The following is a 27,986-nucleotide window of genomic DNA, read 5'->3' as shown; positions in this document are numbered from 1 at the left end:
ATATACATATACGGCTCCTACTTTTATTATATAGTAGGCCAGTCAGGAAAAATTTGGTCCGGGGCGAAATTCGGTCCGGCGGACCGAATTTGGCCTCATAATTACCTGCCAAACGTAGTCCACATGAGCCTAAAATTTGTTGTGCTCAGCACACGTCTTGTGCATACGTCCGCAATTTTGGCGGAAAGAACGATTCCTAAGCTTTTGCAGACGTGCATATTCTTTATCTAGCCAATCAGAGTGGACAAACAAAATGATGCAAAAAGAAAAAGCACAAGCGAAATGGTGTGAGTGTTTGTGCTGTAATGTACAAAGTTGATGAATATAACGCCAGTCAACTATCAAAAACTTGATTGCAAATTGAACTCGAGAATATTGCTATATTGCTTTGCTAAATAAATGTTACAAAAGGTATTGGTCCCAAATGTAGATTTTTTTCCCCTAGAATATTAGGCCTGGGTCCTACATAACCCAAATGCTTTATATATTGTAGGCCTATCTGCTTCTGACATAAAGATGCAAAAGAAAAAGCACAAGCGCCATGGAGTGAGTGTTTGTAGTGCTGTAATGTACAAAGTTGATGAATATAACGCCAGTCAACTTTTAAAAACTTGATTGGAAATTGAACTCGAGAATATTGCTATATTGCTTTGCTAAATTAGGCCATCTTTGGTCTATTGCTGCACTGTATGGGGAGGTCGTTACATACCCTACAATACCTTTCTTAACAAGTGTATAAAAAGAGCAGCTAGGAAAGTTTTAAAATGTGATTTTCTTGCCCCATCTGCAGATATATTTGCACAACTCAGTCGGCTTTCGTATGCTGAAAGGGTTACGTATAAAAAAGCTATACTTGTTTATAAATGTATTAACCGATTGACACCTTTATACATGACAAACCTTTTCACACCGTTATTGCAAGCTCGTGAAACGAGACAGTCAACTATTATGAAGTGGAAGGTTCCTTTTTCGAAAAGCGAAAGTTATTCCACGAGTTTTAAGGTGACTTATATATTGATTTGAGAACTGCGACTTCTCTAAACATATTTAAATACAAATTTTTGTACGAGGCACTAATTAACAAAATATAACCGGTTACGACCATGTGCTTTAAATGCAGGGCCCAATGTAAATCAGTGTTTTAACTGTTTGGGCTGCCCTGGCTAAATAAATGTATATAAATAAATATATAAATGTTACAAAAGGTATTGGTCCCAAATGTAGATTTTTTTAAATTTTTAAAATTTTTTTTTAATAGAATATTAGGCCTGGGTCCTACATAACCTAATGTTGTATATTGTAGGCATATATCTGCCTCTGACATAAGCTTACAGTATGTAAACTTACAATTGTGTCTTTCTCACGATTCTTTAAATACTAGAACATTAAACATCAACTAAGAAAAAAGAGTGATCCAGGAAATTACAGGCCTATTTAACAAGTATCCCTTGCAAAAATATGGAAATAATTATACGTGAGAATATTTTAACACATACAAAGGAAAAACATACTGTATATACAGAGGAGCAGCGTGGATTTGTTAAAGGGAAGTCATGTTTGACAAACTTGTTAGAATTCATGGAAGACAAACAGCATCAGTTGAAATGATAATGTTGATGTGATATAGGCCTATTGGATTATCGGAAAGCATTCGATTGTGTTCCGTAGGGTTCAGCGAATTAGAAAGTTGTGGTGTAAGGGGTCAGATTTTACTTTGGATCACTGATTTTCTTGCAAATAGAAAGCAACAAATGAAAGTAGGCCTATGATGCAAAATCAGCCAGGGCAGAAGTAACTAGTGGTGTCCCTCCGGGGTCAGTGCTAGGATCCACTTTATTTATACCGTACTTTTCATTTAATGACTTAATAAAACATCCTTCATCCTTAATAAAAATGTATGCTGATGATACTAAGATTTACAGGAGTTCCAAATAACCAAGAAGATGCAGATAAACTCCAAGAAGACTTGGATAAGATCCTAAATTGGAGTAATGAATGGCTAATGAAGTTTAATATTGATAAATGCATGTTGGCCACTAAAAAACAAGTTTTTCAAGTACATGGGAGCTTGGTGTTGTTGATTCTATCAAAGATCTGATCTTGGAGTAGTCATTACTAAAGATTGCAAACCAAACAATACATTAAAGCAGCTCAACGAGCTATGAACAGTTTGAGAGTAATTAAAAGAACTTTTAAACATGTTGATAAATCTAATTTTGGTAATATAAGTGGTTCGTCAATCAAAATCATTTTGAAAATGAATCTGCGCATGCGCACGGTTAAACTTTTCGTTTTCGCGCGTTGACACAAAGAAGATGGCGTCTTTAGAGAAAAATATTGCATTTTCTGAACAATTGCTGTTTAATAGTTGTCACTTTGAATGGAAAGAATTGAGCATAAATTTTGGTAGGTTGTCCTAATTGACCATTTTAAGCACTCATATGACCCAATCAACTGAAAAATAGCACTTAATTTTGTTGGCAATGCTAGGAAGTTAGCAGCAGCATTGACATCCTACAACGTGATGCTGATGGTGGTGGCTGATGACTGCCTGATGAATACTGTTACCGTACCCCTGCCTCTGATGAATCCCGTACCTCTGCCTGATGATTGAACATCTCAGATGTTGTGCTCTCTAGTCGAACAGTATAAGCCTAAACTTAAAAATATTATTATTATTTTAAATCTTTTAATTGAAAAAATATAGGCCTAGGATTTCTTTTCTCAAAAAACCCTTTTTATATTTTTTGGTTTTAAGCATATAAAACAATGTTCCCTTTTAAAAATCATAAACCCCCCTGAATACGGGCCTGCTAGCTAGGTAAGACTCGAGGACTATACTATTACTAGTACTGTAGTAGGCATTATACTACTGTTACTATCTAGGCCTAGTACTATGTAACTAGGCCTGCAACTCACTGAGGAAGGCTTACCTAGGTCAGGCATGTGGACCCCCTAGGCCTAGGGCCTAGGTCTATTTATTAGGGTATGTACCTAGTGTAGGTGGCCATTTCTAATATAAAGTTATAAGTGAAAAATGAAATGAAATAGCCAACATCCACATATTCAAAACTACAATAATGCTCAGCACCTTTGAACATTCATTTGGAATTGGCGCTATATTATAAATATTTTGAGTTTATTCGTCCGCGTTCGTTTGTTGTGTATTGTTGATTGCATGTATTGATCTGCATACTTAGTCGGTGATTGGTTGATGGATTCATGTATTGTCATCCATACAGACAGAAACCAGCGAAGCTATAGGAAATTAATACAAAAGCTGGTTCATCGTTTTCGCTTTATTTTTTTTTTTTGTAGACTTATTACTTTGTGTACATGCTTCATGCATGTAGGCCTAATTGATATTGGTACACAAAGCAAGGGTCCTCTAGTCTAACTGTGTTTGCATCATTGAATATTATAATACAACATTAATATACGCACATCAACACATTTGCATATGTATGAGCATTTCCTTTAATCTGGTTGGCTGAGCCTAGTTGGTATGTTGTCATAGTTTTATTGATGCTTTATGAAGCTTTCTAGCCCGACGTTTATGAAACAACTGATATTATGTAGGAAATTACGCAGGCATGTATGATGACAGTAACAATTGTATTCCTTATTGGTTTTTCCGTCTGATTTGTTGAACCACTGGTGGATATGTTACTAAAAACAACTTGCGTGGAAGGTGGTTGCTGAAATCAATGATGCACATAATATTTTCATTTTCAAAAGGAAATACTTAGATCAAACAACAATGCCTGATTATATAAATACTATAGATTATAATATGTCGAATCAATATATTTAATTCAATGTTCATACAATAGTAATGTACACTAATAGAAATCCCTAGGCTACCTTACGTCAAAAGAACTTGGCACGCTACCAGTTAGTCAGATCTAGCCTACCTATTAACATGACACCTAAATCAGTGAAACCCATAAAATTTTACCAAATAAACAAATTATATATACAAAAGTTGTTAAAGAACAAAATACTTAATTCTGATGTGAGAATACTTGACTCTAGTGTATGATTATAAAGGATTATTCTTCATTGCTGAATTTCATTGATTGAATATCAGAACCACCAAAATTCTTCGCAGTGAACTGTAGGTCAAATCACACAACGAATCATGCGCAGTGAACTGTAGGTCAAATCATATTGTTTTGATTTCTACTTGTAGTGTGAGCGATCTGATGCATGGTACAGTTTTGAAAGTAAACAATGTTTTATAGGTTCATCAATATTTCATAATCGGTTACACATTAAACACATTCAACAGAAAATTTTCCATTGTGTGGAAACGTATTTATATGCAAGTTTGTTTTTGTTAGTCAATAAGCAGGAAGCTAATACTCCAATGCACTGCGAGACGCTATAGAAACTTACTTACACAGGTACGATGACCGTAATAGGTTTTCACGTTTGATTCCCTTGCTTTGTTTACATGCGTCATGCTTGAATTGATGTAGGTAAATATAGTAGTGGACCCTTACTGTGTTTACGTCAATGCATGCATCATATGGATAATTGCATATTATTACAGTACCTCTAGAAAGAGAAGTGTCTGTCTGTCTGTTATTTATAAATCAGGGTTTTACAGCATTCACACAAGGAACTGGTTACTTCCTCAATAGTTGCTTGTCACTGAATGCCTTCTGTGGTAACCTGAACTGAGATCTGACTTATTTTTGCCATATTTTTTCATTTGTTGTATAAATTTTGACTGGGTAAATAATAATAAACATAACATACCTGTAGGAGTCATGGGAGCATTGTTCAAGGCACATAAATAATAAAGTGAATATATTATGGTAGGCCTATATCAATATCATATCATCTACCAAAAAATCATACATTATGTATCATATTTCATGTATCGTATATTATTATTTATCATATCAAATCATATCTTATGTTGGTTTAAAACATGTGGATAATTTTTATCATCTGAATTCAATAATTTTTGGTATCAGTACATTATAAGTTCCATTAATTGATTTTTAGTTTTAAAATTAATCAACAAAATTATCTTAGTGCTAATATTTTCAAAAAAAATATAAAATACATAATCAGTTTGATGTAAGTACAAAATACTGAGAAATAGCTCTATCCTTTCAGGTGATGGTCAGAATACATTGCAAGATGTCCAGGTACCTAATGGTGCTGGAGGCTTCTCTTATCGTCATAGTGATCATGTTGATTCTTCCACAAGAAACAGGTTCATCTACTGGTAAGCTGTGCACTTAAGATCAGGACAGTTCAGAGCATGATGAAGATCCACCATGAAATGAAGTAGACTTAAATGTATATTTTGTATTGAAATTGCATTCATTCAATAAAACATGAAAATTTATTATATGAAATAAAGGAGACAAAATACAAGCATAGGACAAATCTGAATCACAGAGATGCAATAGAATAAATTACAGAATTGATATTAGGGGTCATCCATAATTGTCAACATTTTGATAAGAGTACAAAACATACTCTTTTCTGTTACCCCCTCCCTCCCCCGAAAGTGTACACAATAAAATGTTGATTTGTGTCATTTTGAGATCAACATTTTATGTTTTTCATAAAATAGTACTTATGCCTACACTTTCAATCCCTCCCACCCTAAAGCGTATGTTTTGTACTCTTTTGAAAATGTTGATAATTATGGATGACCCCTAAATATTTTGTGCTTTTAGAGGTTAAAAGATTGTTTAATATTCATTTGGGGTGAGTTAAAAGATGACGGAATATATTGTGTTCTTTCAGGCGTTCAAGTAAAGACACTTTGGAACTTGTTGAAGACTCGCTGGATGGCAACCTCTGCGGTAACACTGTTAGAATCCACTTACAAGATGCAGTCATCTTTCCGACAGTTACAATCCATGAGACACATGCTAATGTTATTATCCTGGTCACCACGGTGAATAGTGTCCTACGACTAATATTTCCGCATCCAACTAGAATGCAGAGAATGGTAAGAGAATAATCTATTACTACATGTCGAAGGGCATCATTTTACAGATATACCTTGTGGGAGCGATTTGCTAATTATGGATCCAAAGGCCAGGGGTAATACATAATAACATTGCCAGTGTTTTTCTATCCCTTGGCAAAAGGCACAGTATAATTCCCTATATTATTATTGTTATACTGTCACCAACAAAATCTAAAAAGCAATCTTGAAAAAAATTAGCTCATTTAATTCAACATAAGAATGAAAAAATGATTTAACAGTTATATATAAATAAAATACCATTTGTATATTCTTTGCATATATATCCTTAAATTGGATGATGATCACTTTAAGGATTTGTAGCAGAAAGTCTGTAAATCATTGAAAGGAAATTGCTTCTAATGTCTTGAACCAATTAAAAACTGGTAAATTTTATTATATATATCCATTGATAGGAGCAATATTCAGCAGATTGTACTGTGTCTTCCATTTTTGCGGACATCTCTGTTGCTAGCCTCCAGGAACCAGCAAACATGTACACACTTGACCAATCCACAACCCATCACCATGAAATACATTCCAGCTCATCCTGTCTAACCAATGACGGTGAAGCCCTCTTTGCCATGGCAACAAGTAAAGGCTCAATTACTCTTGTGAGGCTGCCAGCTATTGGTTTAGGTGGTAAGTACTTCAGAAATAACTGTATTTAATCTTGATCAACAAAACAACTGTTAATAATGACCAATTAACAGGGTCTGATTAATCAGCTGACCAATCAGCAGACCAATCAGAACAACTGACCATTCAGAGCAATACCAGGAATATGTGTGTGTCCTACAAACACACATGTCCAAACAAACGCACGTGTGCATATGCTTTCACATTGTCGTTATTTATTTATTGTTTTTAGTTGTTTGAGTGGTCCAATTATTATATCAATTCAACAGTCCACCTTGCAACAGAATTTATGTAGTAAGAAATATTTTCATAATTACTGTAATCATGAAATTGTATATATATAAAAAATGATCTTGAAATCCAATTTTCCTTTCTGTTGCAGGTATTGTAACACAGAGGGAACTGAGCCAGCCCCTTGGGATGTCTAGGCTATGGAGTGGGCTCGTCCCATCAGTGTTCAGAGGGGGTCAAGAATCTACTGATGCTGCCTTAAGTGTTTGTATGCACAACTTAGTCCAAGACACATTCATCATCTGTGTATGTAAAGATCACTTCCTTCGAGTTTGGTCATGCAAGGTACGTATTCCTACCAATATGTGATAACATACGAATAACCAATAAAATACAAACTGCGAGACTTCCCCCTCCCCAATATCTTTTTCAGGAGGCTAAGGTGGTTATCCAGTAATTTTTTGTAGTACAGTCGACTCCGCCTAAGTGGAATCTAATGGGACTGGCATAAAAAGATCGAGTTATACAGATTTTGACTTGCAAATTTTCGGGAAAAAAAAAAATATATTAACATAGAACAATACTATGTGTACTCATTGCCCACAAAATCGAATTTCACGCAAAACCAAACGTTCCAAAATCATTCCTATTCGTCTTTTAATAAAATACTTTCCTGAAAACTCCCTATTCCGAAACTGAACATTGGAGCCGGTCCGGAGGGGTGTCTGTAGTGTGAGAGTAGACTGCCACTTATGACATACGATCATGTGAGCCAAGTTCCACATCGCGCTGTCTGAGATGTTAGTTTTGACTTGGCTAACTTGGTGCCGTACAGCAAGGATTGAACTTTGTATTTTCCCACGGCTGTGTATTTTCCCATGTGCGCTAAAAAATTTGGAACTTCGACTTGTGTGGTTGAAATTACTTTAAAATCGGCCTATCCGGACCGGAAAATTTCGTCGATATAGCCGAAATTCGACTTATAAAAATTCGAATTAAACAAACAATTTACACAGTAATACATAGGAAAGAATTGGGACTTTTTCAAAAATTCGACTGACGCGAATTTTTTGGACTTAAACAGAGTCGACTTTGGCGGACTAGACTGCACTTAACGCTTGTCTGATATGTTTTGTTTCCAGAATCAAGAGTGTACCTTGTCAACCAGTTTGCTAGACTTTATTCCAGACAAAAGTAATATTCATGATACTGTAGCAACCAGACATATTATAAAGAAAGCATATGGAAGTGATAAAAAGAACCTGGTGCTTGGAGTCTACTTAGAATTTCCAGATCGATGTCAGGTAAAACATTTTATGTTGTTCTGATTGTGATGGTGTATTATTGCTGCAGCTGATAATTTGATGATTTTGATTATTTGCTGATAAGAATGGGTGGAGGGGGTGATGTGGGGAATAGGGAGATAGTAGTAATGATAGTAAACAAGACAGCATGTAATGTAATAAGCATTATAACATTCATGGCTACGTTTATATTGTTTGTTGTTGTAGAATAAAGATTAAATTTTCTTCCTTTTAGTTTTTGATTGTAAAGTTTATGCAACATAATGGCAAGTACCAGTTGAAGAAGCTAGCCTCTTTGTACTCTCCCAAAGATGCTTTGGTGGACTTTTGCCTTGCTGAACATCAGGTCTGGACAGTATGGACATCTGGAGGAGAGACTACTGCCAAGTACACTGACCTTGGAGGGTATGGCAGCCTGTTATTTTCATGTTTAGTGTGAAAAGTATGAGTGTTGCCCATATGTGGGAATGATGATGTCTTCATTTTTCTCACAGTCCAATCGCTTGTGTCCTTTGTGGGCAAGGATACTTTTCTATGTTTTCATCAAAATGTATATAGATTTTAATGTTATACATTATGTTAAATATATTCGGTCAATGCTGAATTTTCTTGTAAAATAATCTCCATGGAGCACAGGTGGAAAGGTAGCTGTGAAATTGTAGGATGTAAGATGCTGGCCTACCAAAGTTTATCACCTTGCAATATATTTAAACCAAACTATATTTTGACAGTGTGTGTGGATGGAAGACTATAAACTTAGCTGTAAACCCAATGGCAGATGTATTGTTCCAGCCATTCTTAGAGTCCCGGGTAAGTTATTCTCATTTTTATAAAAGTAAGCTTTATATACATTTTGTCATTAAACAAAAAAATGTGGTGGTGTTGGATTTGTCTGATGTAAACTATTTTCGTTTCGATAAATGTACATATTTTTAGTGTTATTTGTGGATTGTTATTTACTATTATTTATTTATAAAAATCTTTATTTTATTTATTTGTTTTTTGTTTCATTTTGTATTATATTACTGGTAATTTACGTTCATTAATTTATCACATCTGTTTTCATTATTCTCAGGAGGTGTACCTACAAGAAATCTTTGATTCTGGAAGATTCTGTTTACAAGCAATTGCCAGAGCTCTAAATGTAAGTTGTTTAATCATTTCCACACATTAATTTATAGTTATATATATATTTATTTATTTAAAATTATGATATAACAATAACTTGTATATTAAGCAATACCTTAAGAAAATTGTGTCCAAATGGGAAATCAAGTTTGTGTATACCACTTTGTACACAAATTTTTCACAATGCCATCTAAGTTGTCATTTCTGGGCTTTTAATCCGTCAGATTTGTCAGCGTTCCGTAGATGGTCGTAACATCACAGACTCAAACTTGAATCCAAGCATGCTGAGAAAGGAAGTGATAGATGCGATTGAGAACGAGATCAAGCATCGGTTTGGTGGTGGTGAGATGGACATGCAAGAGTACTGTGAAGTACAACAGCAAAGCTGGTCAAAATTCTACACATGTTGTTATCAGTACCATGAGGTTTGTTGTTATCAGTACCATGAGATTTGTTGTTATCAGTACCATGAGGTTTGTTGTTATCAGTACCATGAGGTTTGTTGTTATCAGTACCATGAGGTTTGTTGTTATCAGTACCATGAGGTTTGTTGCTAGCAGATGATAAAATAGATAATGATTATTAGCCATGATGATGTCATATCATATCCATGTATGGACATGGTGATATCATTCATAAACATATATGGGCAAATGAGGTGTGTATCACATAAAGTTTAATAGTGTAGTAAGAGATTAAAGATAAGTTGTATACAATTTGTGTGGAGTTAATTATAAATAACATTGAAATTCATTGAAATTCAATATTTTAATTGAATATATCTGTATAGATGGTTCATTATAAGTGCTGGGTAATTTTTATTGTTATTATTTATTCTTTACAGGTTGCCAATAAGCCGGTTGGAATATTTGTAGATATAAATACACAGATGCCAGTGTTGGTCAAAAAGGTATGTGATTATCACTCCCAACCTAGTAACAAGTAACTTAAATTTGTAGATCCTTAGGTAAGTCCAGGTTGTTTTAAAATATGTGTAAACATAGTGTCCTATTAAGGATTGTTCATCTTACACCTTTTCACTATGGAAAGCATATAGTTCCCTAGGTGTATATGCGACCAACTCACCAGTTGTGGGACAACTGGTGAGTGACACGCGGTATCAACAACTACTAAGACATTCTTTGTTAACAGATCAAATTGTCACATATCAGTATATTTTACAATTAATAGTTTATTCATATTAGCTTTTTATGCAATACAATACTTGTGATTTATTTGCAATTTCCCAGAATATTATATCTGTTCTAAGAACTTGTGATATACTGGAAGAAGTCTGCTTCAACCCCAAGGAATGTTCTCTGCTAAAGCTTGAAGCTTTTATCGAAAACCAAGAAGGTAATTAAAAATATTTCATATAAGTGTTATTATATTCTGGTCAGTGTCAAATTCCCTACTGAAGAATTGACAATTTATATTTATTTTACAATTTATATGTATGCAGTTTTATTTTTGATCATCACTACCACCTTAAATCAGTAACATGTTTGAAGGTACATGGGCCATATAAGTTTCTCAACAGCCTCACTATTAGATAATTATGTATACAATGTCTCATTCTTTGGTCCTCTCTTTTTTCTATACAATTTCAATACTCGATTCTGCTACTCTCTAACTGTTTTTGTAAGTCAGGCGAAATAATTTTAGTAAATTAAGGCTTGTAGTTTTGTTTCTTGGGCTCCACCTTGTCATCTTAGTGACACTTGAATCTTAGAAGAATAAAGTGAAATCAAAGATTGTTTCTACCTTTAATCCTCATTTTCCTATCAATAGAGCCTGCCCTCGCTCAAGACCTTGTTACAATATCAACAATTCTACAGCTTATTCAGCAGCATCTGAGTAGCCAGGATACTTCATCCTTTGAGCACAATCTTTTTCATCAGGAACAGGCTGATATTCTTGTGGAACAGATAGCTGATAGTATCCTAGTGGGAATAAGGTTTGTTCTTAAACTTATCTTAAAGTGCTTGTGATAATTTAGTGATGAAAATGAGACTTTTTTTTTTAACCATATTTGTAGAGGGTCCTACAAATACGTTTGTAGGACACGCACGTATTCCTGGTACTATTCTGATTGGTCAGTTGTTAAGTTTGATTGGCACTCTGGAAAGAAAGGTCCATTCAACAATATATCATCATTTGTTGGTTTTATTTTCATTGTAAATTGTTCTTGATTCTATTTGTTTACAGTGAACAGCAAGGGGCCAGCCAATCGGCAATCACAAATCAAGTATCTCAAGCAATTTTGAATTTTGTTGAACCAATCCATGCATTTAAACTGATCCTTAATTTCGTTGATCTCACTGATGACAATCTGGAAAATTCCATGATGGAAGAAACTGGCAAGTATTAAAATTTGATAGGGAGAACATTTGATTGGTATTTTAAATGTATAATATAATAATGGATACTGTTATGCATCTTGTGTAGATGTTAATTGTAAAAATATTTTGGGGGTGGCACCAGTGGGGTGACATGAGTGGGTGGGGGGTGGGGGTGGAGCCAGTCGAGAAGAGCTGTCACCCATTCATATTAGTAGACTCTAAAATTGATTAAATATGTCTACAAAAACCATAGATTATCATAGTTTCCGAGAAACTTTCTGACCACACCCACTTGCACTCTCATTGGTGAGGCGTACCCCGGTCGGGCAAATCCTGTGCCACCCCTGAACATGTATCCTGGTGTTTTACAGCACTTAGATCTAGGATCCTGGGATTGGAAGGCGAGCATCCTATATACCACTGTAGCATAACATCCTCATTTATATGCCACTGTAGCATAACATCCTCATTTATATACCACTGTAGCATAACATCCTCATTTATATACCACTGTAGCATAACATCCTCATTTATAAACCACTGTAGCATAACATCCTCATTTATATACCACTGTAGCATAACATCCTCATTTATAAACCACTGTAGCATAACGTCCTCATTTATAAACCACTGTAGCATAACATCCTCGTTTATATACCACTGTAGCATAACATCCTCATTTATAAACCACTGTAGCATAACATCCTCGTTTATATACCACTGTAGCATAACATCCTCGTTTGAATGTTTTATTTTGGTCAACCTAACCATGTACCTAATCTGTTTGACTACAAAAATGCAGTGCAAACATTATGAGTATTATATGTTTTGGTCAAATTATCCAAATGTGTGGTTAATTGGGTGAATCATGCACATGATGGATAATTAGACTAATATTTGAATATTTCTCATTTTTTAAGTGCAATAACATGACGTAAATGTAAATATTTTGTATCTCAGCAATTCCTTCGTTTGCTGACTCCATGGTGTAAATGGAACGTATCGTCACGCAAGTTCATCCAAGGTCAGTGCTATCTGAATTCCGCCGAACCATATAAGGCTCTCGACTGCTTCCTACAGGGCGCTCACCGAATCACCGACGAGAATTTCATGTTGCACAAGTTACTGATGACGGAGCAGATGGACGGTCAACATTTGGACACGCTCTATTACTTGAAGGTCAGTGATCTTACTTGGGCTTATTGCATGGTGGTGCAGAGCTTGCTTGAAGTCCTTAAATCATATGGTCAATCCCTCCACCACTTAATGAGCCTAGTTAGAAACACTTCACTTATTATTCATTTTTATACTTTTGTCAATTTTATATTTATTTTAATTAATATTTATTTAACAAGGATTTACACAGTCAATATAAAAAAAACAATTGAAACATCAAAGTTGATTCCATAATTTGGTGTGAATATTGTTTGACAAGAATACAATTGTATAAATATTATTACGTTTTTGTTTTACTTATATAATATATTTTATTTGATGTAGGTGATTCGTCTGTTTGAACAGTTCTCATACCCAGACCTTGTGATATTATTAGCTAATACTGCTTTGAGTGTTGGGGATGAAGATGATACAAATATAGTAAGTGTTGAAAAAATAAGTGTTTTAGTGATATGATCTCTTTTGTATGTTTCAACTTTTATTCACATTTTAATGTTGTTTATACACAGTTTGTATGTCTACAATTTACACAGACAACAATGTGGTCTCTTTTGCTTTAAAATATATTTCAAATTTTATTCACATTTTTAATGTTAATTATAAACAGTTTGCATTTCTACTGCAGTAAATACAGAAATAGATGAGATGTTAGTCATTTATTTTGTTCTCTGTTGTTTTTCCAGCCTATCTTGTGGTGTAAAGTGTTTAAACATCATCTAGAACTAGGAAATAATGAACAGGCCTATGCTGCGATGACAGCTAACCCCGATCCAGAAAGGTAATGCGAGACGAAAATTATTTGTCACTGATTTAAGTCACCAATATGAGGATTGGAAATTATATGTGAGAAGTAGGGAGGATTCTCTGTCAAATGTCGTGTGCTAAAACGAATTTAATCATAAACCCCTTAGTTACTGGCCTGAGCTACATAATAACATCTAACAATTTGTAAAATTAGAAAGGTAGAGGCATATTGTATGATATGTTTTTTTTTGTTGGTTTTAACAGGCGAAATGATTGTCTACGTCAGTTTGTTGTAGTGTTGTGTGAAACTGGTCAAATCAAACAGCTCTGTAAATTCCCTTATATTGATCTTCATGATGAGGTAAGTACCATTATGCTTATTCATGATACAGTATTGAAGGTGATGGATGATGATAAATATTGATGATTGAAATGAAATGCAACTTTTTAAATACTTCCACTATTTCTTTGTTCATTTGGTTAAAGAACGGTGTTTCATGTCCTCTACAGGTTGTGAGTATCATAGAATCCAGAGCACGCTCTGTCGATCTCAAGACGCATAATTACTATGATTTCTTGTACGCTTTTCACACATTTCGAGGAAATTATCGCAAAGGTAAGAAATGTATTTATTTAATTTAAAAAAAAACTCTATTATATGCATACAATACCAACCCTCATGTCATCATGATTTTAATTAAGCCTGTATTTATTTTTGAAGTCTGAATATGTGTTACTCTAGATCAGTTGGGTCTAATGCTAATTATTTATATTTGCCCATAATGCTTTAGAGAAAATATGAAAGTGCTTGCAGTGTTACCACCCCTGTTCATTGTATCTAGTGAAGCTACAGCCTGCATCATAGCCAATCAGCAGCAGTCATGAGCATTGTATGTTTACATTTTAACTATGATTATGCATGTTAAACAGGTTCACTACAGACATTCAAAGTATTTGTTGTTATCTTCATTTTTACAATATGAATGACTCCTTGTAGCTGGTAGTACCATGTATGAATATGGTATGCGTTTAGGCCAGGAGGTAATTGGCGAGAGGGCGCTGCAGCAACAGGCCAAATGCTACCTAGCAGCAATGAATTCTCTGAGGTTAGTAGATCCAGACTACGCATGGATAGTCAAACCGGTGTGCATTCAACCAAATCGTGAAGATATGACTGGTGCATCTCCAAAACGAAGTTGCGATGGTGAAGATAAAGAGATACAAGGTACTATTTGAATGCTATCTTTAGAAATCTGATGTTTTCTGTTATGCAATATATTGTTCAAATAAAAGTGCAAAAGATGCATACAATAAATGGAGTGACATGTTTTTTTTATTAAATTAATTGAAGCTTTTACTAATTATACTTGTTGTTGTTACTATAGTAAAGCAATAGTATTATTATTATTAATAATATTTCATTATATGTTATGCTTTTGGGGGATGAGTTAGAAAAACAATTTAGGCTTTTTGTTTGATCCTCCTTCCTTTTGTTACATTCTCCCATTTTTGCTTACTATGATCACTTTTCTTTTCTTGTAATTTTTTCCCCTTTAATTATCATGGTAATTTATTGGTTTTGTTTTTAAAGGTAAACGGAAGGTGGAAGTGATTGAGTTGGATCAGATTGAGAAGGAGTACTTGCTGGTTACAGCTAGACTGCAGTACATTAAGCAGTCATCTGACCCTTCAAATGCCACAGGTAAAGTGCACTACCAAATACTGTATAGTTTTTAGCAGGGCATACTGGGTGATATAAAGTGCTTAACAACAGACCATGATCAATGTTTACAATTTGCATGATTTGTAATATAGGGGACTACAAGGTATGGTGATGTAGCTTAAATTAGGGCATTGTATGTAATGTACAGAGCTACAAATATGGTATTATGGTGACTTAAATTGACAAAATTGCAAGTAAGGAATATTATATTGTATTGTATAGTATTCTTACAATTGGGCTTGATAGGTAATCTAGAGAGGTGACGGGGCATTCAAGAGAATATTGCAAGAATACATGTCAAAAGAATTATCAAATTCAATATTGTTAATCACGATTGAGGAAGCAAACAGCAAATGTAGTATGGGAAAAATAAAAGGGGAAAATCATTAATATGGGATTGTGTTTTTGATTTTATTTGCAGGTCCAACATTATCTCCACATGAAACCGTATCGCTGTTAATATCTGTCGGTTTGTTTGACGTTGCTGTTACTATTTGTCAAACATTTAAACTCTCTCTGCAGAGTGTTCTAGAAGGTCTGACATTGAGGTACTGCAATATCTGATATGTATAACACTTGGTCCACACAATATTGTGCATATATGGGTGTGATATGACATCATCATGCTCATCTATGGTTGTAATATGACATCATGTCTCCATATATGGATGTAATATGACATCATGCCCATATATGGGTGTAATATGACATCATTATGCCTATACAGTATATGGGTGAATCACACATATTATTATTATATGAGGCATGTCGTTGCGAAATGGTTAAATTGTCGCACAGGCCAGTACTGTGAAAAAAAATTTCCTAAAAATCCTTTTTTGTTTTTTACTACAGATAAACAGTTTAATGTCTTATTAATCATGTCCCAATGTATTAGTTCTGCAAATGGTCAACAAATTGTTTACTTACGATTATTTTGATAGTTAATTCTATTAAACAATGTATGCACAAATAACTTTGGAAGGCAATTACTCAAAATCATGTTCATATTGACTCTAAGAGTGCTGTACTTTCACTTTTCAATAACTAGGGCTTGGAATGTCCAATTTTAATGAATGACACCTCATTTTAAAGATTACATACTAAGGTATCTGAAAATACCAATAACTTGAATTTCAATTTTTGCAACAGCGTAGCCATTTTGCCACAACATGCTCATATTTGTAGCAAAATTTACACTGTTTGCACTCGCTATTACTATTTAGAAACATTTTGAGAATGGTACCTTCACTGATTGTTTTTTATATAAGGTGTGTAAGACTTAGTCTAAGTGGTGAAGTGGAACCTTACTCTTGGGAGTGGCTGTCAGCAAATGACGTATCTAATCTACAGGCTGCCAAGGATCTCAGGTAAGCTTAGGCATATGGGGTTGGATGAACAAAGGTCAAACAAACCATGCATTACATGTAAATCAGTGTATGAAAATATTTATTGGAGATTAAATGTTGATGTAACTGGTGACTTATAGTATATAGATTAATTTCATTTGACATTAATAACTGATAATATGGTAGTCATGAGTTGTACATCAGACTGACTGTTGTTGTTATTATTACTTGCACAGCCCGGCAGATTTAGCGTGGAGGATGCTACGCGCCTACCTGGAGAAGTTTGATCAAGTCGGTGACCATAGGCACTATCGTTGGGTTGTGCATAAGTTACTTTCCTTGGGTTACCACATTCCTAACTGGTTATACAACTCATACAAAGTAAGTCATGATGATTAGTGATATGGAAGGGCAATCAGTGTTACAGAGATGAACACTTTAGTTTGTCAGTCACATGTTGGCATTCATCTATATATAAGAGATCAGCAGTGTTCAGGAGGTTATCTGGTAATAGTCATTTTGTGTCCACTGAATCCTTTCTAACCTTTTGTGGGTGGTTTGTTCCTCACAGCTGTTTTGATTGCATACATAATCGCGACATTAAGTGTTTAGAACATGCTTTTTATTACAATAGGAAGCGCGCACGTTCCATGCAGCTACTTCATAAAGTTCTTTAGGATAGTCCATAACACATGACATAATGCTAGGCCTAATATCAAACTTACACCCAGGCCTCCTTAACAAATAATAATAATAATAATAATTATTATTATTATTATTATTATTATTTATTATTTATTATTATTATTTTTTATTTTATTAATTTGTTATTATTATTATTATTATTATTATTATTATTATTATTATGCTTTTTGTTAAGGGGGCTATTAGTCTAAAGATCTGTGCTCTGCGCAGCACATGATTTTATTATAGACTCCTCCACATATATTTCATATTTTTATGTTATTTGTGGAAAATAAAAGAAATCTGAAATATGAACATTCATGTAAATGCAAAACTAGGTTTTATGTCCTAACAAAACAGCCTGTAGATGAAAGTAGACACACTAGGCATTTCAAAACACCCCTACTTTAACTCTGAAAAATTATGACAATTGTCGGTAATCAATTTAATTATCGATACTATGTTATGCTTCAAAAAGACCATATTTTGTATTTTAAAAAAGATGCAATTTCAAACACTTACAGATTCGGATTTTCTTTCGATCACTGAATGTGCCACACGATATTATGAAAAACAACAACGTGGGTGACCTGCCTCATGTTTATTCATGATGTAAAGTTGTTCTTGCCTTCTAATTGGTCGGCAAAGGATAGAGGATTTATTAGTTGTAAGCAAAGAGTGACGAATTGTTTACTTCCGGATTTGTATTTTAACACACACGCATACCAATTCTGCGCATTTACGCAATAGAGGGCGCATCAATTTATGTCGCTATGAAACGGCTGTGTGCAATGTGACCCATGTGCAAATTTAAGAAAGTGTGTACTGCCCAATTCACAACCAGAAGGATCACATAGGAAAGAAGTTTTAAATCTTTCATCCTCATGTTTATAATACATGTGTCCAGGATGTTTACATTTCAACTGGATGAATGTGGGTTCATCCTTAACATGTAGAACTGTTATTTATTTTCTGTTTCTAGCGGGAATACCTAAACTTGGACGTTGCACATCACAATTGTAGTAGTACATTTTGCCTCCTGGTTTACTGCTTAATTCACACCCATTCCAACCTAATGTATATATATTTTTTTTAATTCAATGCAAAATTAAATATCAGCTTAACAACAGAAACATAAAAACTTCTAAATTGAAAAACATTATGGTCTTACAATGCATACTAGAAATCAAAAATAGTCTTTACTGTACTTGCATACAAATATTCTAATATATTGCAATGTTTGTCTTTGGCTTGTTAAACATAAACAAATCATGCAGAATTATTAACAAAATCCTTCCAGCTACTGTTTGGTTTACCTGTCCTCAAAGTTAGTGAACAGTATAACAAGAACTAAATGTCTGCCTACACCTAGCAAAACAAGATGTACATATGCCTATAGCTATGCACGGCAAAACCTTTCAAAATAATTACAGTTTATACTTCTACATTTCATTTTTTTTTTTTTTTTTTCATTTAGGCTTACCATTTGTTGGATGACAAATTGAAACAGTACCAAGACAAAGCACGTAGGATCTCCCAAGATAAGATTGCCATGGCAACACAAAAACAGATGGGAACCAGTTCCTATGGGGGAGTTCCTGTGTATCAGCGTTCATGATACCGTAAATGAACTGAAGCAGGAATATGCTGATGAAACATTACAAATATGAGGAGTGTGTTGTAAGGTTAAAGAGGAAGTGTGAGTGATCACCTGCATTCATGATTCATGAATTATTTAAGAAAAAGAAACAACCTATGCAACTATTACGGATCAGATTTATTGTTCTTTCCAAACACGAACTATATTTAGAAAGTTTTACTTGACCATTTATTCTATACTTTGACAGAGGAGTGGACTTGCCTGACTTTACCCTTCGGCAGCCGCAGCTGACATGGTGCCAACGGTGGTTTGCCAGAATGTTCTGGAGTGGACTTGCATGGTTTAAAAATATGCAAAATATTTGAGGATGGGTAAAACAGAATCCTCATCAACGTTCTAGGTGTCTTGCTTCTGATAGAACGTGCTGCAAGTAGTTTTGAGTTTTTGATAAACTGTACTTAATAATTGAAGTGAGTGTAAATATTTAGAAGTTAATGTGATTGTCTCATATTTAATGATATGTGGGCACATCTAAAACCGGACCGACTAAACTATCTTCAGCCTGTGTTACCACTGCATGAGGTGATGCGAGCTGCTAAATACGTTCCCTCAGTATTCCAGGTTTTCACTGATACCGAGGTAGTTTGTCACATTTGGAAGCATAGTGCATGTATATTTATTACAGTAATCATGTATGGTTCTATTTTTGTTAAACTGGTTGATGTCAATGTAATATTCAAAATCAAAATTGGAAATTTACAATTTTGTATAAAAATCAATAAAAAGAATCTCTTTTATTGTGTAAAAAGACTTTAATTATTGTTATTTTTTGATGCTGGATTGATGATCCTTAAAATAAAACTGCTAAGAAGCAACTACTATTCTACTAGCTATTTATTCATTCAATATGCCTGTTAAGTATACTGTACCGTATGATATAACATTTCGTGGGAACCATTCAATAAAAATAAAAGAATCAAATATAAAAGTACATCAAGGTTAAACAAGCCATCGACTAAAGCACCTTAATGTCAGCTGTATTTACTATTATTAGCTTTGAGATATTAAAATAGTTTCAAGATTACTACCAAAAGATATTATTTTAAACAATTTTCCCAATGTGTCAGTGTAATAAAACAGCTTTTAATTCTTAAATATATTGTTTGTAAACAGTACACTGTTTTCATTTTATTAGATTTTAAATAAAAATATTAATTTTGGATTCATAAAAAATATATTATAGGATTTTCATCTATGTCAATTTACACATTTCAAAAATAAAAGGAAAGTAATTAAAAAACAATTTATGTACTGGTACGGTAATTACAAAAAAACCTTAATGATAAACTGTACAAATAAATCGCAATACAAAAATACATCCTATCTTGTTTTAAGTATCAACAGAAAAAAGATCATTCCCCTTTTGAAGAGAGTATTAATTGAGTGGGCGTGTATTTCATACGCATACTGAAAACAGTTCAAACACTAATACACTATAGTTGATAAACTGATTGGTGGGACAGCAGACAAATTGCAGAAAATATCTTAGTCATCATTTCTTTTGTATACCATGCTTTAAAAAATAGACAAGTTTCTTAATTATATAATTGGTAATATATCAAAATCTGTTTTTTTCGGTAACTAATCTAGGCCTTATTTTTAAGTATATAAAACTCTGGAAGTAGTAATATTGGACTACAATATGCATCATTATACAAGGTGGCATTGAGGTAAAAAAAACAACTTTTATATTGTATATAAAAGGATTACCAGCAATTTTCAATTCTCTGAGCATGCAAGAAGGCGACTGCAGCAAGTTGGCATTGAGGTTTGATTATGATCGGGACAAATATTATATCATCAAATTATTCAAAATTAAGATTGTAACAGGGGTGCAGCTTTTTCTGGGATGGGAGGGGGAGGGTTGGCATGAGCACCGCTAAGTCAATGTGAACTACGAGAAGAACATGTGGGAATGTCCCTAAGATAAGTATCACTGTAAGGGATGCAATCAGAATGTTTACATTTTCAACAGCTATAGATGTATGAATGGACCGGCATTGTGCAAGTTTCTTAGTAATTATGCAAAATGGAATATATCTGGTAAGTGTTGCAGTAGGCTCTACCTCAGAAAGAGCGACGGTTACTGAAGTTTTTACTTGCGTGGCATGTTTTTAAAAAGTGTATAAAGAATTGCAACTTATCACAGGGAGTGGGGATACAATCTTTGCTAATTGTAAACATTGACACATTTTACAATTTCTGGAGCGTTAAACTTGAGAACAAGGCCAAAAATACACGCCCTACAAGCACGTATTTTACGTACACTTACGACTATTGTTTTGTAGGACCTTAGCAACGATATCCAAGGGGCAGGGCCTACTGTAAATAACACTACGTGCCCTTTACAAATGCATCGCTCTTGTCTAACCAATGCAACAGATATATTCTATTTTCTATAAATGCCACAACTCTAGTTGAAAATCAATAATAACAGACCTACAAATGTTGCCACAAGGCAGATAGGTATATACTTTTTAACCAATAACTAATGGTACTACCATTTTAACAACAATTTGTAAAAAGAGCTCTTGAATAATTAGTGCAGCACTGACGAATCAAACAGTTTTTATAAATAACATGGCGGTATTATGTCAAACCACAAAATGTGTACATGCTTAATATCAAAACGGTTTAGCTTTCAATTATCCCATAAAATTAGACTTACACACTGTAATTACCCCTTTATGAACAACTAAAATTGGTGGTTAGTCACTACATACATACTTTTATTATATAGTTTAGTTTAGTTTGCACTCTACTAATCTACGACTTTGATTATAATTTAAAAAAATGTAATGAACATGAAATCTGTTGATTCTCTTACAAGTACACACAAATCTTCACAGTAAAAATATTTTTTTATCTACCAATGTAGATATTTAGTCTGCTTAGTTTACAAATCTCATCTAAATAATGCTTACTATTACTTTATGTTGAACAGAATTACTTTATAAATAGATCTGATTGGCATATTTGCCACTACCATAATTAAAACTCCTTATATTAGTTTTGGATTATCAAATTATAAATATTCACCAATAATCAAAAGTTGGCCTACTATAACATTTGCAAGTTCTAGCATAAAAAAAACATGAATTTTATAGTTATTTATATACAGTTATTAGCACAATATATCACACTCACTGATTCAATATTGAAATTCATCTCCATGTCATCACACTCTTTACTAAAACGAGCATCAGTATAACAAAGTAGTGGCTGCTTTATAGAAGATACACATTTCAGGGAAAAAGCTTTTGGGGGGGGGGGTGTGGGTGGTTCTATCCATTAGACAAATATCAAACTGTTGCATGAAGCATACAGAAGTGCCACCAGTTTATAGCAAATGTTAAAAGAATGTTTTTAATGCAAACGTGATTTGTATAGCTTGGCAAACATTTTTTGTTAATGATAATTAGTTATGCCGTACAAAAATTATGCCGTATGTCTAAACTGAACTTATTAATCGGTGGACTGTAGCTCTAACATCATGGATGATTCTGGCACCAGATGGTGGTCTTTGTAACGAGCTCCTCTTTTCTTTGCTAATCTATATGCTAACAAAAAGATTATGGATGTAAATATGGTAACTGCAAACATGGTGTACATAAGTACCTGGATGTTTTTACCTTCATTATTGGAATGACAGAAGTCTGGAAAAAAGTGGCCCACAGCGAAGGGAATGGCCATCTCTCCTGCTGATGCACCTACGACAAGTACTGATGCTGCAGTACCAGTAACCTTTATGTATTGTCCTAACCATGATAATCCACTTGGAAAAAGAGATGCCATGCTTGCTCCCAAGACTGCAGTTCCTACCCACAATGCTAGAGCATTACTACCCTTGAATATCAAAAGAATTAATGAAGCGCCCCCACAACCAATGAGGTCAACTAAGAGCATGACCAGTGGAGATGTGCAGCTAGCCAGAATGATGGCAATTCCCCGAAACAATGCAAACATTCCCCAATAGAGGGAGTTTAGCCAGGATGCCTGATCCTTGCTCAGTTTCAAATCACTAAACTTGCCGTATGAAAAAATAAAGCTTCCATATGCAACCTCTGACCCAACATATAAAAAGTAAAATACAAACATTATTGAGAGCAACTGCAGTCTTATTGTGGTATCACTTTTATGAGTTAAAGACTTGTTAACTTCTGAATAAAGTGATTGCTTATAATTACCTCCTCTACATGATAAATAAAAGAATGCAATACTGTTAAGTGTTATTACAAAGAATATTATACCATAAATGTTCCATAATTTACTGCCATCTTCAACAGTGTTGTCAGTTGATATTCCAGTTGCCACCCCTCTTGTATCTCGTTTATTTAACTTTTCACCAGACATATTGTTTGATGGTTGTGGTTCCGTTAATTTCACCTCTACATTAGATGCCTTTTTAGGTCTCCTTTTGGCTGGGGATTTTCCTTTTGTTGTTTTTAAGGTGCTTTGAACAGGTTTATTTTCTGTAGTAGAGATCAGTTTTGCTATAGATGTAGATGGAGCTGAAGATCTTAAATTATCAATATTGGCAGGTGTAACAACAGCTGTAGTTGAATTTACTTTAGTCTTCTCATTGGTATTTGTCTTCTGAAAAGGAAATTGTCCTAAAGTAGTATCCCTTTTTATTGTAAGACCATGTTCTGAAGTATTAACCTGTTCTGTTTTAAGAGCTGGTTCTGATGAAAGAATCTTTTCTGGAGTAGTAACCTCTCCTGTTGTATGAACCTGTTCTCTTGTAGTAACTGGTGCTGTTGTATGAACCTGTTCTCTTGTAGTAACTGGTGCTGTTGTATGAACCTGTTCTCTTGTAGTAACTGGTGCTGTTGTAGTAACCTGTTCTCTTGTAGTAACTGGTGCTGTTGTAGTAACCTGTTCTGTTGTAGTAACTGGTGCTGTTGTAGTAACCTGTTCTGTTGTAGTAACTGGTGCTGTTGTAAAAGGTGGTGCTGTTGTAGTAACCTGTTCTGTTGTAAGAGCTGGTGCTGTTGTAAGAGCTGGTGCTGTTGTAAGAGCTGGTGCTGTTGTAAGAACCTGTTCAGTAGTAGTCTTTGGTTCTGTTGTGAGTTTCTGTTTTGTAGTAGTAACCGGTTTAGTTGTAAGAACTCTTTTAGATTTTGATGTTACAAGCGGTTCTGTTGTGGAAAACAGTTTAGTTGAAGAAACTGTACTTTTTGCAGGAATTATTGTAGTTGCTTTTGTTATTTCGTTTCCAGTCACAGCTTTTGGTGGCGTTGAAGTCAGCAAGTTTTCAGAAGATAATGTAGTAGTCAAGACAACTTGTTCCGTGATCAAACTATGCGATGTTTCAATTTTCTGGCATACAAAATCCAGTGCAGTATCATTTCCGGAAAATGGGACACTAATAAATGGTTTTGCAAGTAAGGGTGCTACTAATGCTCCAATCGCAAAACTAAAATGCAAGGCCTGCATGTAGGGTGCAGATTTTGATCCCCATATCTTAATACACAGAACATTTCCACCTGAATAAAATATAAAAACATAAAAAATAGGATTTTAAATGTTTATTTATCTGGTCATAACAATATCATACTAGAAAATAACATTTTGAATATAATTGTAATTAAAGAAAAAACAATACGTAAGGTAAAGATGTGTTAGGGTGATCTGGAAAACAGTGGTCTGTTATATGTAACTTATTGTAGCACTTAAAGTTCATAATGGCCAAATTATCTATTGTTGGAAACTATTGACATTCCATGGAGGGTAGTGTTTTATGAAAATTTTGATTGATAAAATCACTTAATGAATTACTCCACACACCTGTGTCTATACTTCCCATAGCAAATCCAGCGAGGATGAACAGAAGGATAAGCATGCTCAACGATTTAACAGCAGGCATGAGCAACATCGCCACCGCACATAAAGCTAAACTAAAACCAAGAATGCAGAATGGATTCCAACGTTCAATAAGAAATCCAGAAACAACAGCACCGACCATATAGCCAAACCCACGAGTCAGAAATATGAACGATAACTGGCTGTAACCTGTACGAACTTGCAGAATCAGGTTCGGAATGGTTGGCCCGAGAATGGCAACTGCAAGGCCCTGTTAAGAAAAATAATATAAGCAAAATCAATTATATGTTCTGTTAAGTGCCTTGAGGTGGTTGTTATTAAGCGCTTTGAAGTTAGCATTAGGCGCTATATAAATATTGATTATTTTTAGGGGACAATACATCTTTAATATGAATACAAATTGGCAAACTAATTACAGTTGATTTTAAAGTCAATGACATTCAATATATTAAACATAATAAATATTATAGACTATATTTTCTGTTGATTGATGTTAAAAAAGCACCCATATGATTTTACTCAAACTACACTTCGCAATCGCTCAGTTCATGTTCTCAAGTAGACTGGCAATGTTTTATCCAGCTTGGTCGCAGAAAGTTAATATCATTGGCAAAATGTAGAACGAGAAAAATAATTTTTTTTTTTAGCTGATCAACACAAATTTTGCCCATATGTAATGGAGGATTTTTCCAAGATGTTACAAGAGGGACAAATGAATGGAATTCTCCAAGTTTTACGGTTCAAGTTAAAACAAAAAAGAATAGTATAATCATAAAATAAAGTATCAAAACATTAATGATCGAACAACAAGACGAAAGCTTGCCTAAGTCAATATCAACTTATTGGTTTATTTGTTATTATTATTATTAAGTAATGATGACACAAGATACTACAAAAACAATATTAATACTCTGACATTAAAACTTACAAGAGATATAAATGAGGCGAATAAAACCACAGTTTTTAATGCTTTTTTGCTTTCCACTGGTGTAGGCCTACTAAGAATATCATCATCATCCTTCTCTGCATCATGATGGTTTATGAGAGAGGCATGATCAGACGTCAGTCCAACGTCAAACAACTCCTCTTCATCTGAACTTGCAGTCATCGTGCTGCCAGCTTCTAAATTCGTTCTATTATATTCGGTCTAGCTAAACTAGAAGGAAAAATATATATAGACAAATTTTCTAAAGCTGAAACCATGTGAAACAATTAATAAATTAGACAATGGCAACTGCTGCTGGGAGTGCCAACAGGGGTGGGCAAGAAGCTCTGGCCTTTAAAAGGTGTTGATTTTATCTATCTCAGTACAGAATCAAGAAAGATCGGTAAATGAAAAAAAAAAAAAAAAAAAAAAATCATTTTGTTAACATATTTCCATATTTTATGAATTTTCTGTGTTGACATTTTTTAAAAGTTCAATATTTCATTTCATTTTCATTGATAATCCTGATCACAATTTAACCTCCGTCCTAGGTACCCTTTAAATGTTGGTTGATTGATTGACTGACTGATTGATTGATTTTATTCAGTATCAATAAATACAAAGAGTACAATGACAGGGAAAACAAGGACATCATACTAACTAATCTAAGTACAACCCAAGAAAGGTAAAAAAGAAAACTTATGCAGGCTATGTTTCCGTTGGGGTCCTACGTTTTAAAATATTATTAGGCCTATACACAGAAGCAAAATATTTGCAAGATAAATAACGGCAAAAAAGACGAATAATATTTAGTATAGTAAAAATTGATAATAAAATAAAATACAATGCAATGACGACAACCATATCCCTGTCTGAACTCGACCACAGCCTACCCACAAAAACTCTGAATCTACGCGTTACACCCTGGCCAAGGAGCTCAGTCAGTAGCTGGCTAGCCTAGTCTAGCTAGCTAGCCCGGCCACCTCTAGGCTTAGAACCAAAAGCCTGAAACAACCCACCAGATAAGCCTAAATAGGCTGGGACGGGGGCTGGGCCTAGTGAGTTAAGTTTTTTACTTCATATAATAACAATTTACCGCATATTTTTAGCCAAAGTTGATCAAGCGATATACATACCCACCCTCTCCCAACTGTACACGTAGGCCTAGCTTGTGTTTGTATTGAACTTGGCCAATGAAGATCACCGGTGTGTAAACAATGTCTTTTGAGTATTCGAAATAAGCCTTGCTGTTGCTATTCAAGTAGCATTATAACTTCAAAGATATAGCCTGTGCTGTCTATCAGGAACCAACTGACAGAAACTAATTGGCTACAAATATAATAATAATGTTTTTATTGAACTTACCTATTATATAATACAGATAGCACTTTTGTCATTTTTGCAAAGTATAATATGAATTCAAAATGTACACTCAAGTTAATGCACACTAAATTTACCAATCGAATACAGATGAGAAGCCGCAGAGACATCGAGAAATTCCATAGAGCTATTAAACAAATTCAGACATCGACAGGCTTCAAGCGGCTTCATGCCATCCCACGGCCAAATTCGGCCAAACCTTTTTTTTCGATATCGGTCAAAATTCGGCCAGATTTTAATCCGATTAGAAGACAACAGTGGTACATAATGGTCATTTAAAATACCAAAATTACATTTGTTTGAAAATGAAGAAATTAAAACGATACAGACAGAACAATGTTTTTTTGTTTTTGTTTTTATAATTAATCACCATAATGAAATGCCTATTTACATCATAATATTAAATAATAATAATAATAATAATAATAATAATATTATTATTATTATTATTATTATTATTATTATTATTATTATTATTATGATGTTTTATATAGGCCTAGTTGCTATCATGTAGGCCTTTAAAGTCACATTATTAAGATCGATCTAAATTTGATTTAAATGTATTAAATAAAGTAAATTGTAGTCGACCTTAGCAATTTTAAGGGCCTGTTATCGAATCTTTAATGACAAATCCGTGGCTCTCTTTAATTAGAAAGTTACATTAGTAAGGTAACACAGACCGGTGTTAAAACAAACCTATGAAAACTTTATTATATAATAAATACTTTTTATCTAAATATTTCTGAATTCGCCTCTGAATCATGTTGTTGAATAAATCAATGTCGCTAACAGAACTATCTTCTTCATGATTCTCATATACAACCTAACTCCAGAGTAACTTCGAAGAAGTCTCAGCAACACTTGCTTGAAATTGGCGGTG

The 27,986-nt window shown here is 34.1% G+C and overlaps 2 protein-coding genes across 7 annotated transcripts; one reads left to right on the top strand and one right to left on the bottom strand.

The window, feature by feature from the left end:
* The first annotated feature begins 2,301 nt into the window (after positions 1 to 2,301).
* On the top strand, positions 2,302 to 19,796 carry LOC117100126 (nuclear pore complex protein Nup160-like). The gene is made up of 26 exons (XM_033239709.1): positions 2,302 to 2,406; positions 5,131 to 5,242; positions 5,773 to 5,980; positions 6,415 to 6,640; positions 7,020 to 7,213; positions 8,011 to 8,172; positions 8,408 to 8,577; positions 8,904 to 8,982; positions 9,248 to 9,316; positions 9,525 to 9,725; positions 10,145 to 10,210; positions 10,551 to 10,656; positions 11,092 to 11,257; positions 11,509 to 11,660; positions 11,749 to 11,783; positions 12,603 to 12,821; positions 13,143 to 13,238; positions 13,502 to 13,596; positions 13,827 to 13,923; positions 14,073 to 14,178; positions 14,560 to 14,787; positions 15,154 to 15,264; positions 15,707 to 15,833; positions 16,554 to 16,652; positions 16,868 to 17,012; positions 18,793 to 19,796. The coding sequence occupies exons 1-26, from the start codon at positions 2,316 to 2,318 to the stop codon at positions 18,931 to 18,933; spliced, it is 3,501 nt and encodes a 1,166-aa protein (XP_033095600.1). The 5' UTR covers positions 2,302 to 2,315; the 3' UTR covers positions 18,934 to 19,796.
* On the bottom strand, positions 19,795 to 27,224 carry LOC117100120 (uncharacterized threonine-rich GPI-anchored glycoprotein PJ4664.02-like). 6 transcript variants are annotated; one of them, XM_033239700.1, is made up of 5 exons: positions 26,823 to 26,994; positions 25,730 to 25,957; positions 24,766 to 25,051; positions 23,907 to 24,464; positions 19,795 to 23,870 (listed from the first exon to the last, which is right to left on the bottom strand). In XM_033239700.1, exons 2-5 carry the CDS (start codon positions 25,907 to 25,909, stop codon positions 22,441 to 22,443), a joined length of 2,454 nt encoding a protein of 817 aa, XP_033095591.1. In that variant the 5' UTR covers positions 25,910 to 25,957; positions 26,823 to 26,994; the 3' UTR covers positions 19,795 to 22,440. The 6 variants fall into 6 exon arrangements, with proteins under 6 accessions (XP_033095591.1, XP_033095588.1, XP_033095587.1 ...); XM_033239697.1 differs by lacking the exon at positions 26,823 to 26,994 and adding an exon at positions 27,092 to 27,224 and having other exon boundaries at positions 19,795 to 24,464; XM_033239696.1 differs by having other exon boundaries at positions 19,795 to 24,464; positions 26,863 to 27,006.
* Positions 27,225 to 27,986: the final 762 nt, after the last annotated feature.

This window comes from Anneissia japonica, unplaced genomic scaffold (genome assembly GCF_011630105.1).
Source record: "Anneissia japonica isolate Jap-2015-1 unplaced genomic scaffold, ASM1163010v1 scaffold241_len727266_cov204, whole genome shotgun sequence".
Taxonomy (NCBI): domain Eukaryota; kingdom Metazoa; phylum Echinodermata; class Crinoidea; order Comatulida; family Comatulidae; genus Anneissia; species Anneissia japonica.
The sequence above is the reverse complement of the archived record's forward strand: the minus strand, read 5'-3'. Positions and strand labels throughout refer to the sequence as shown.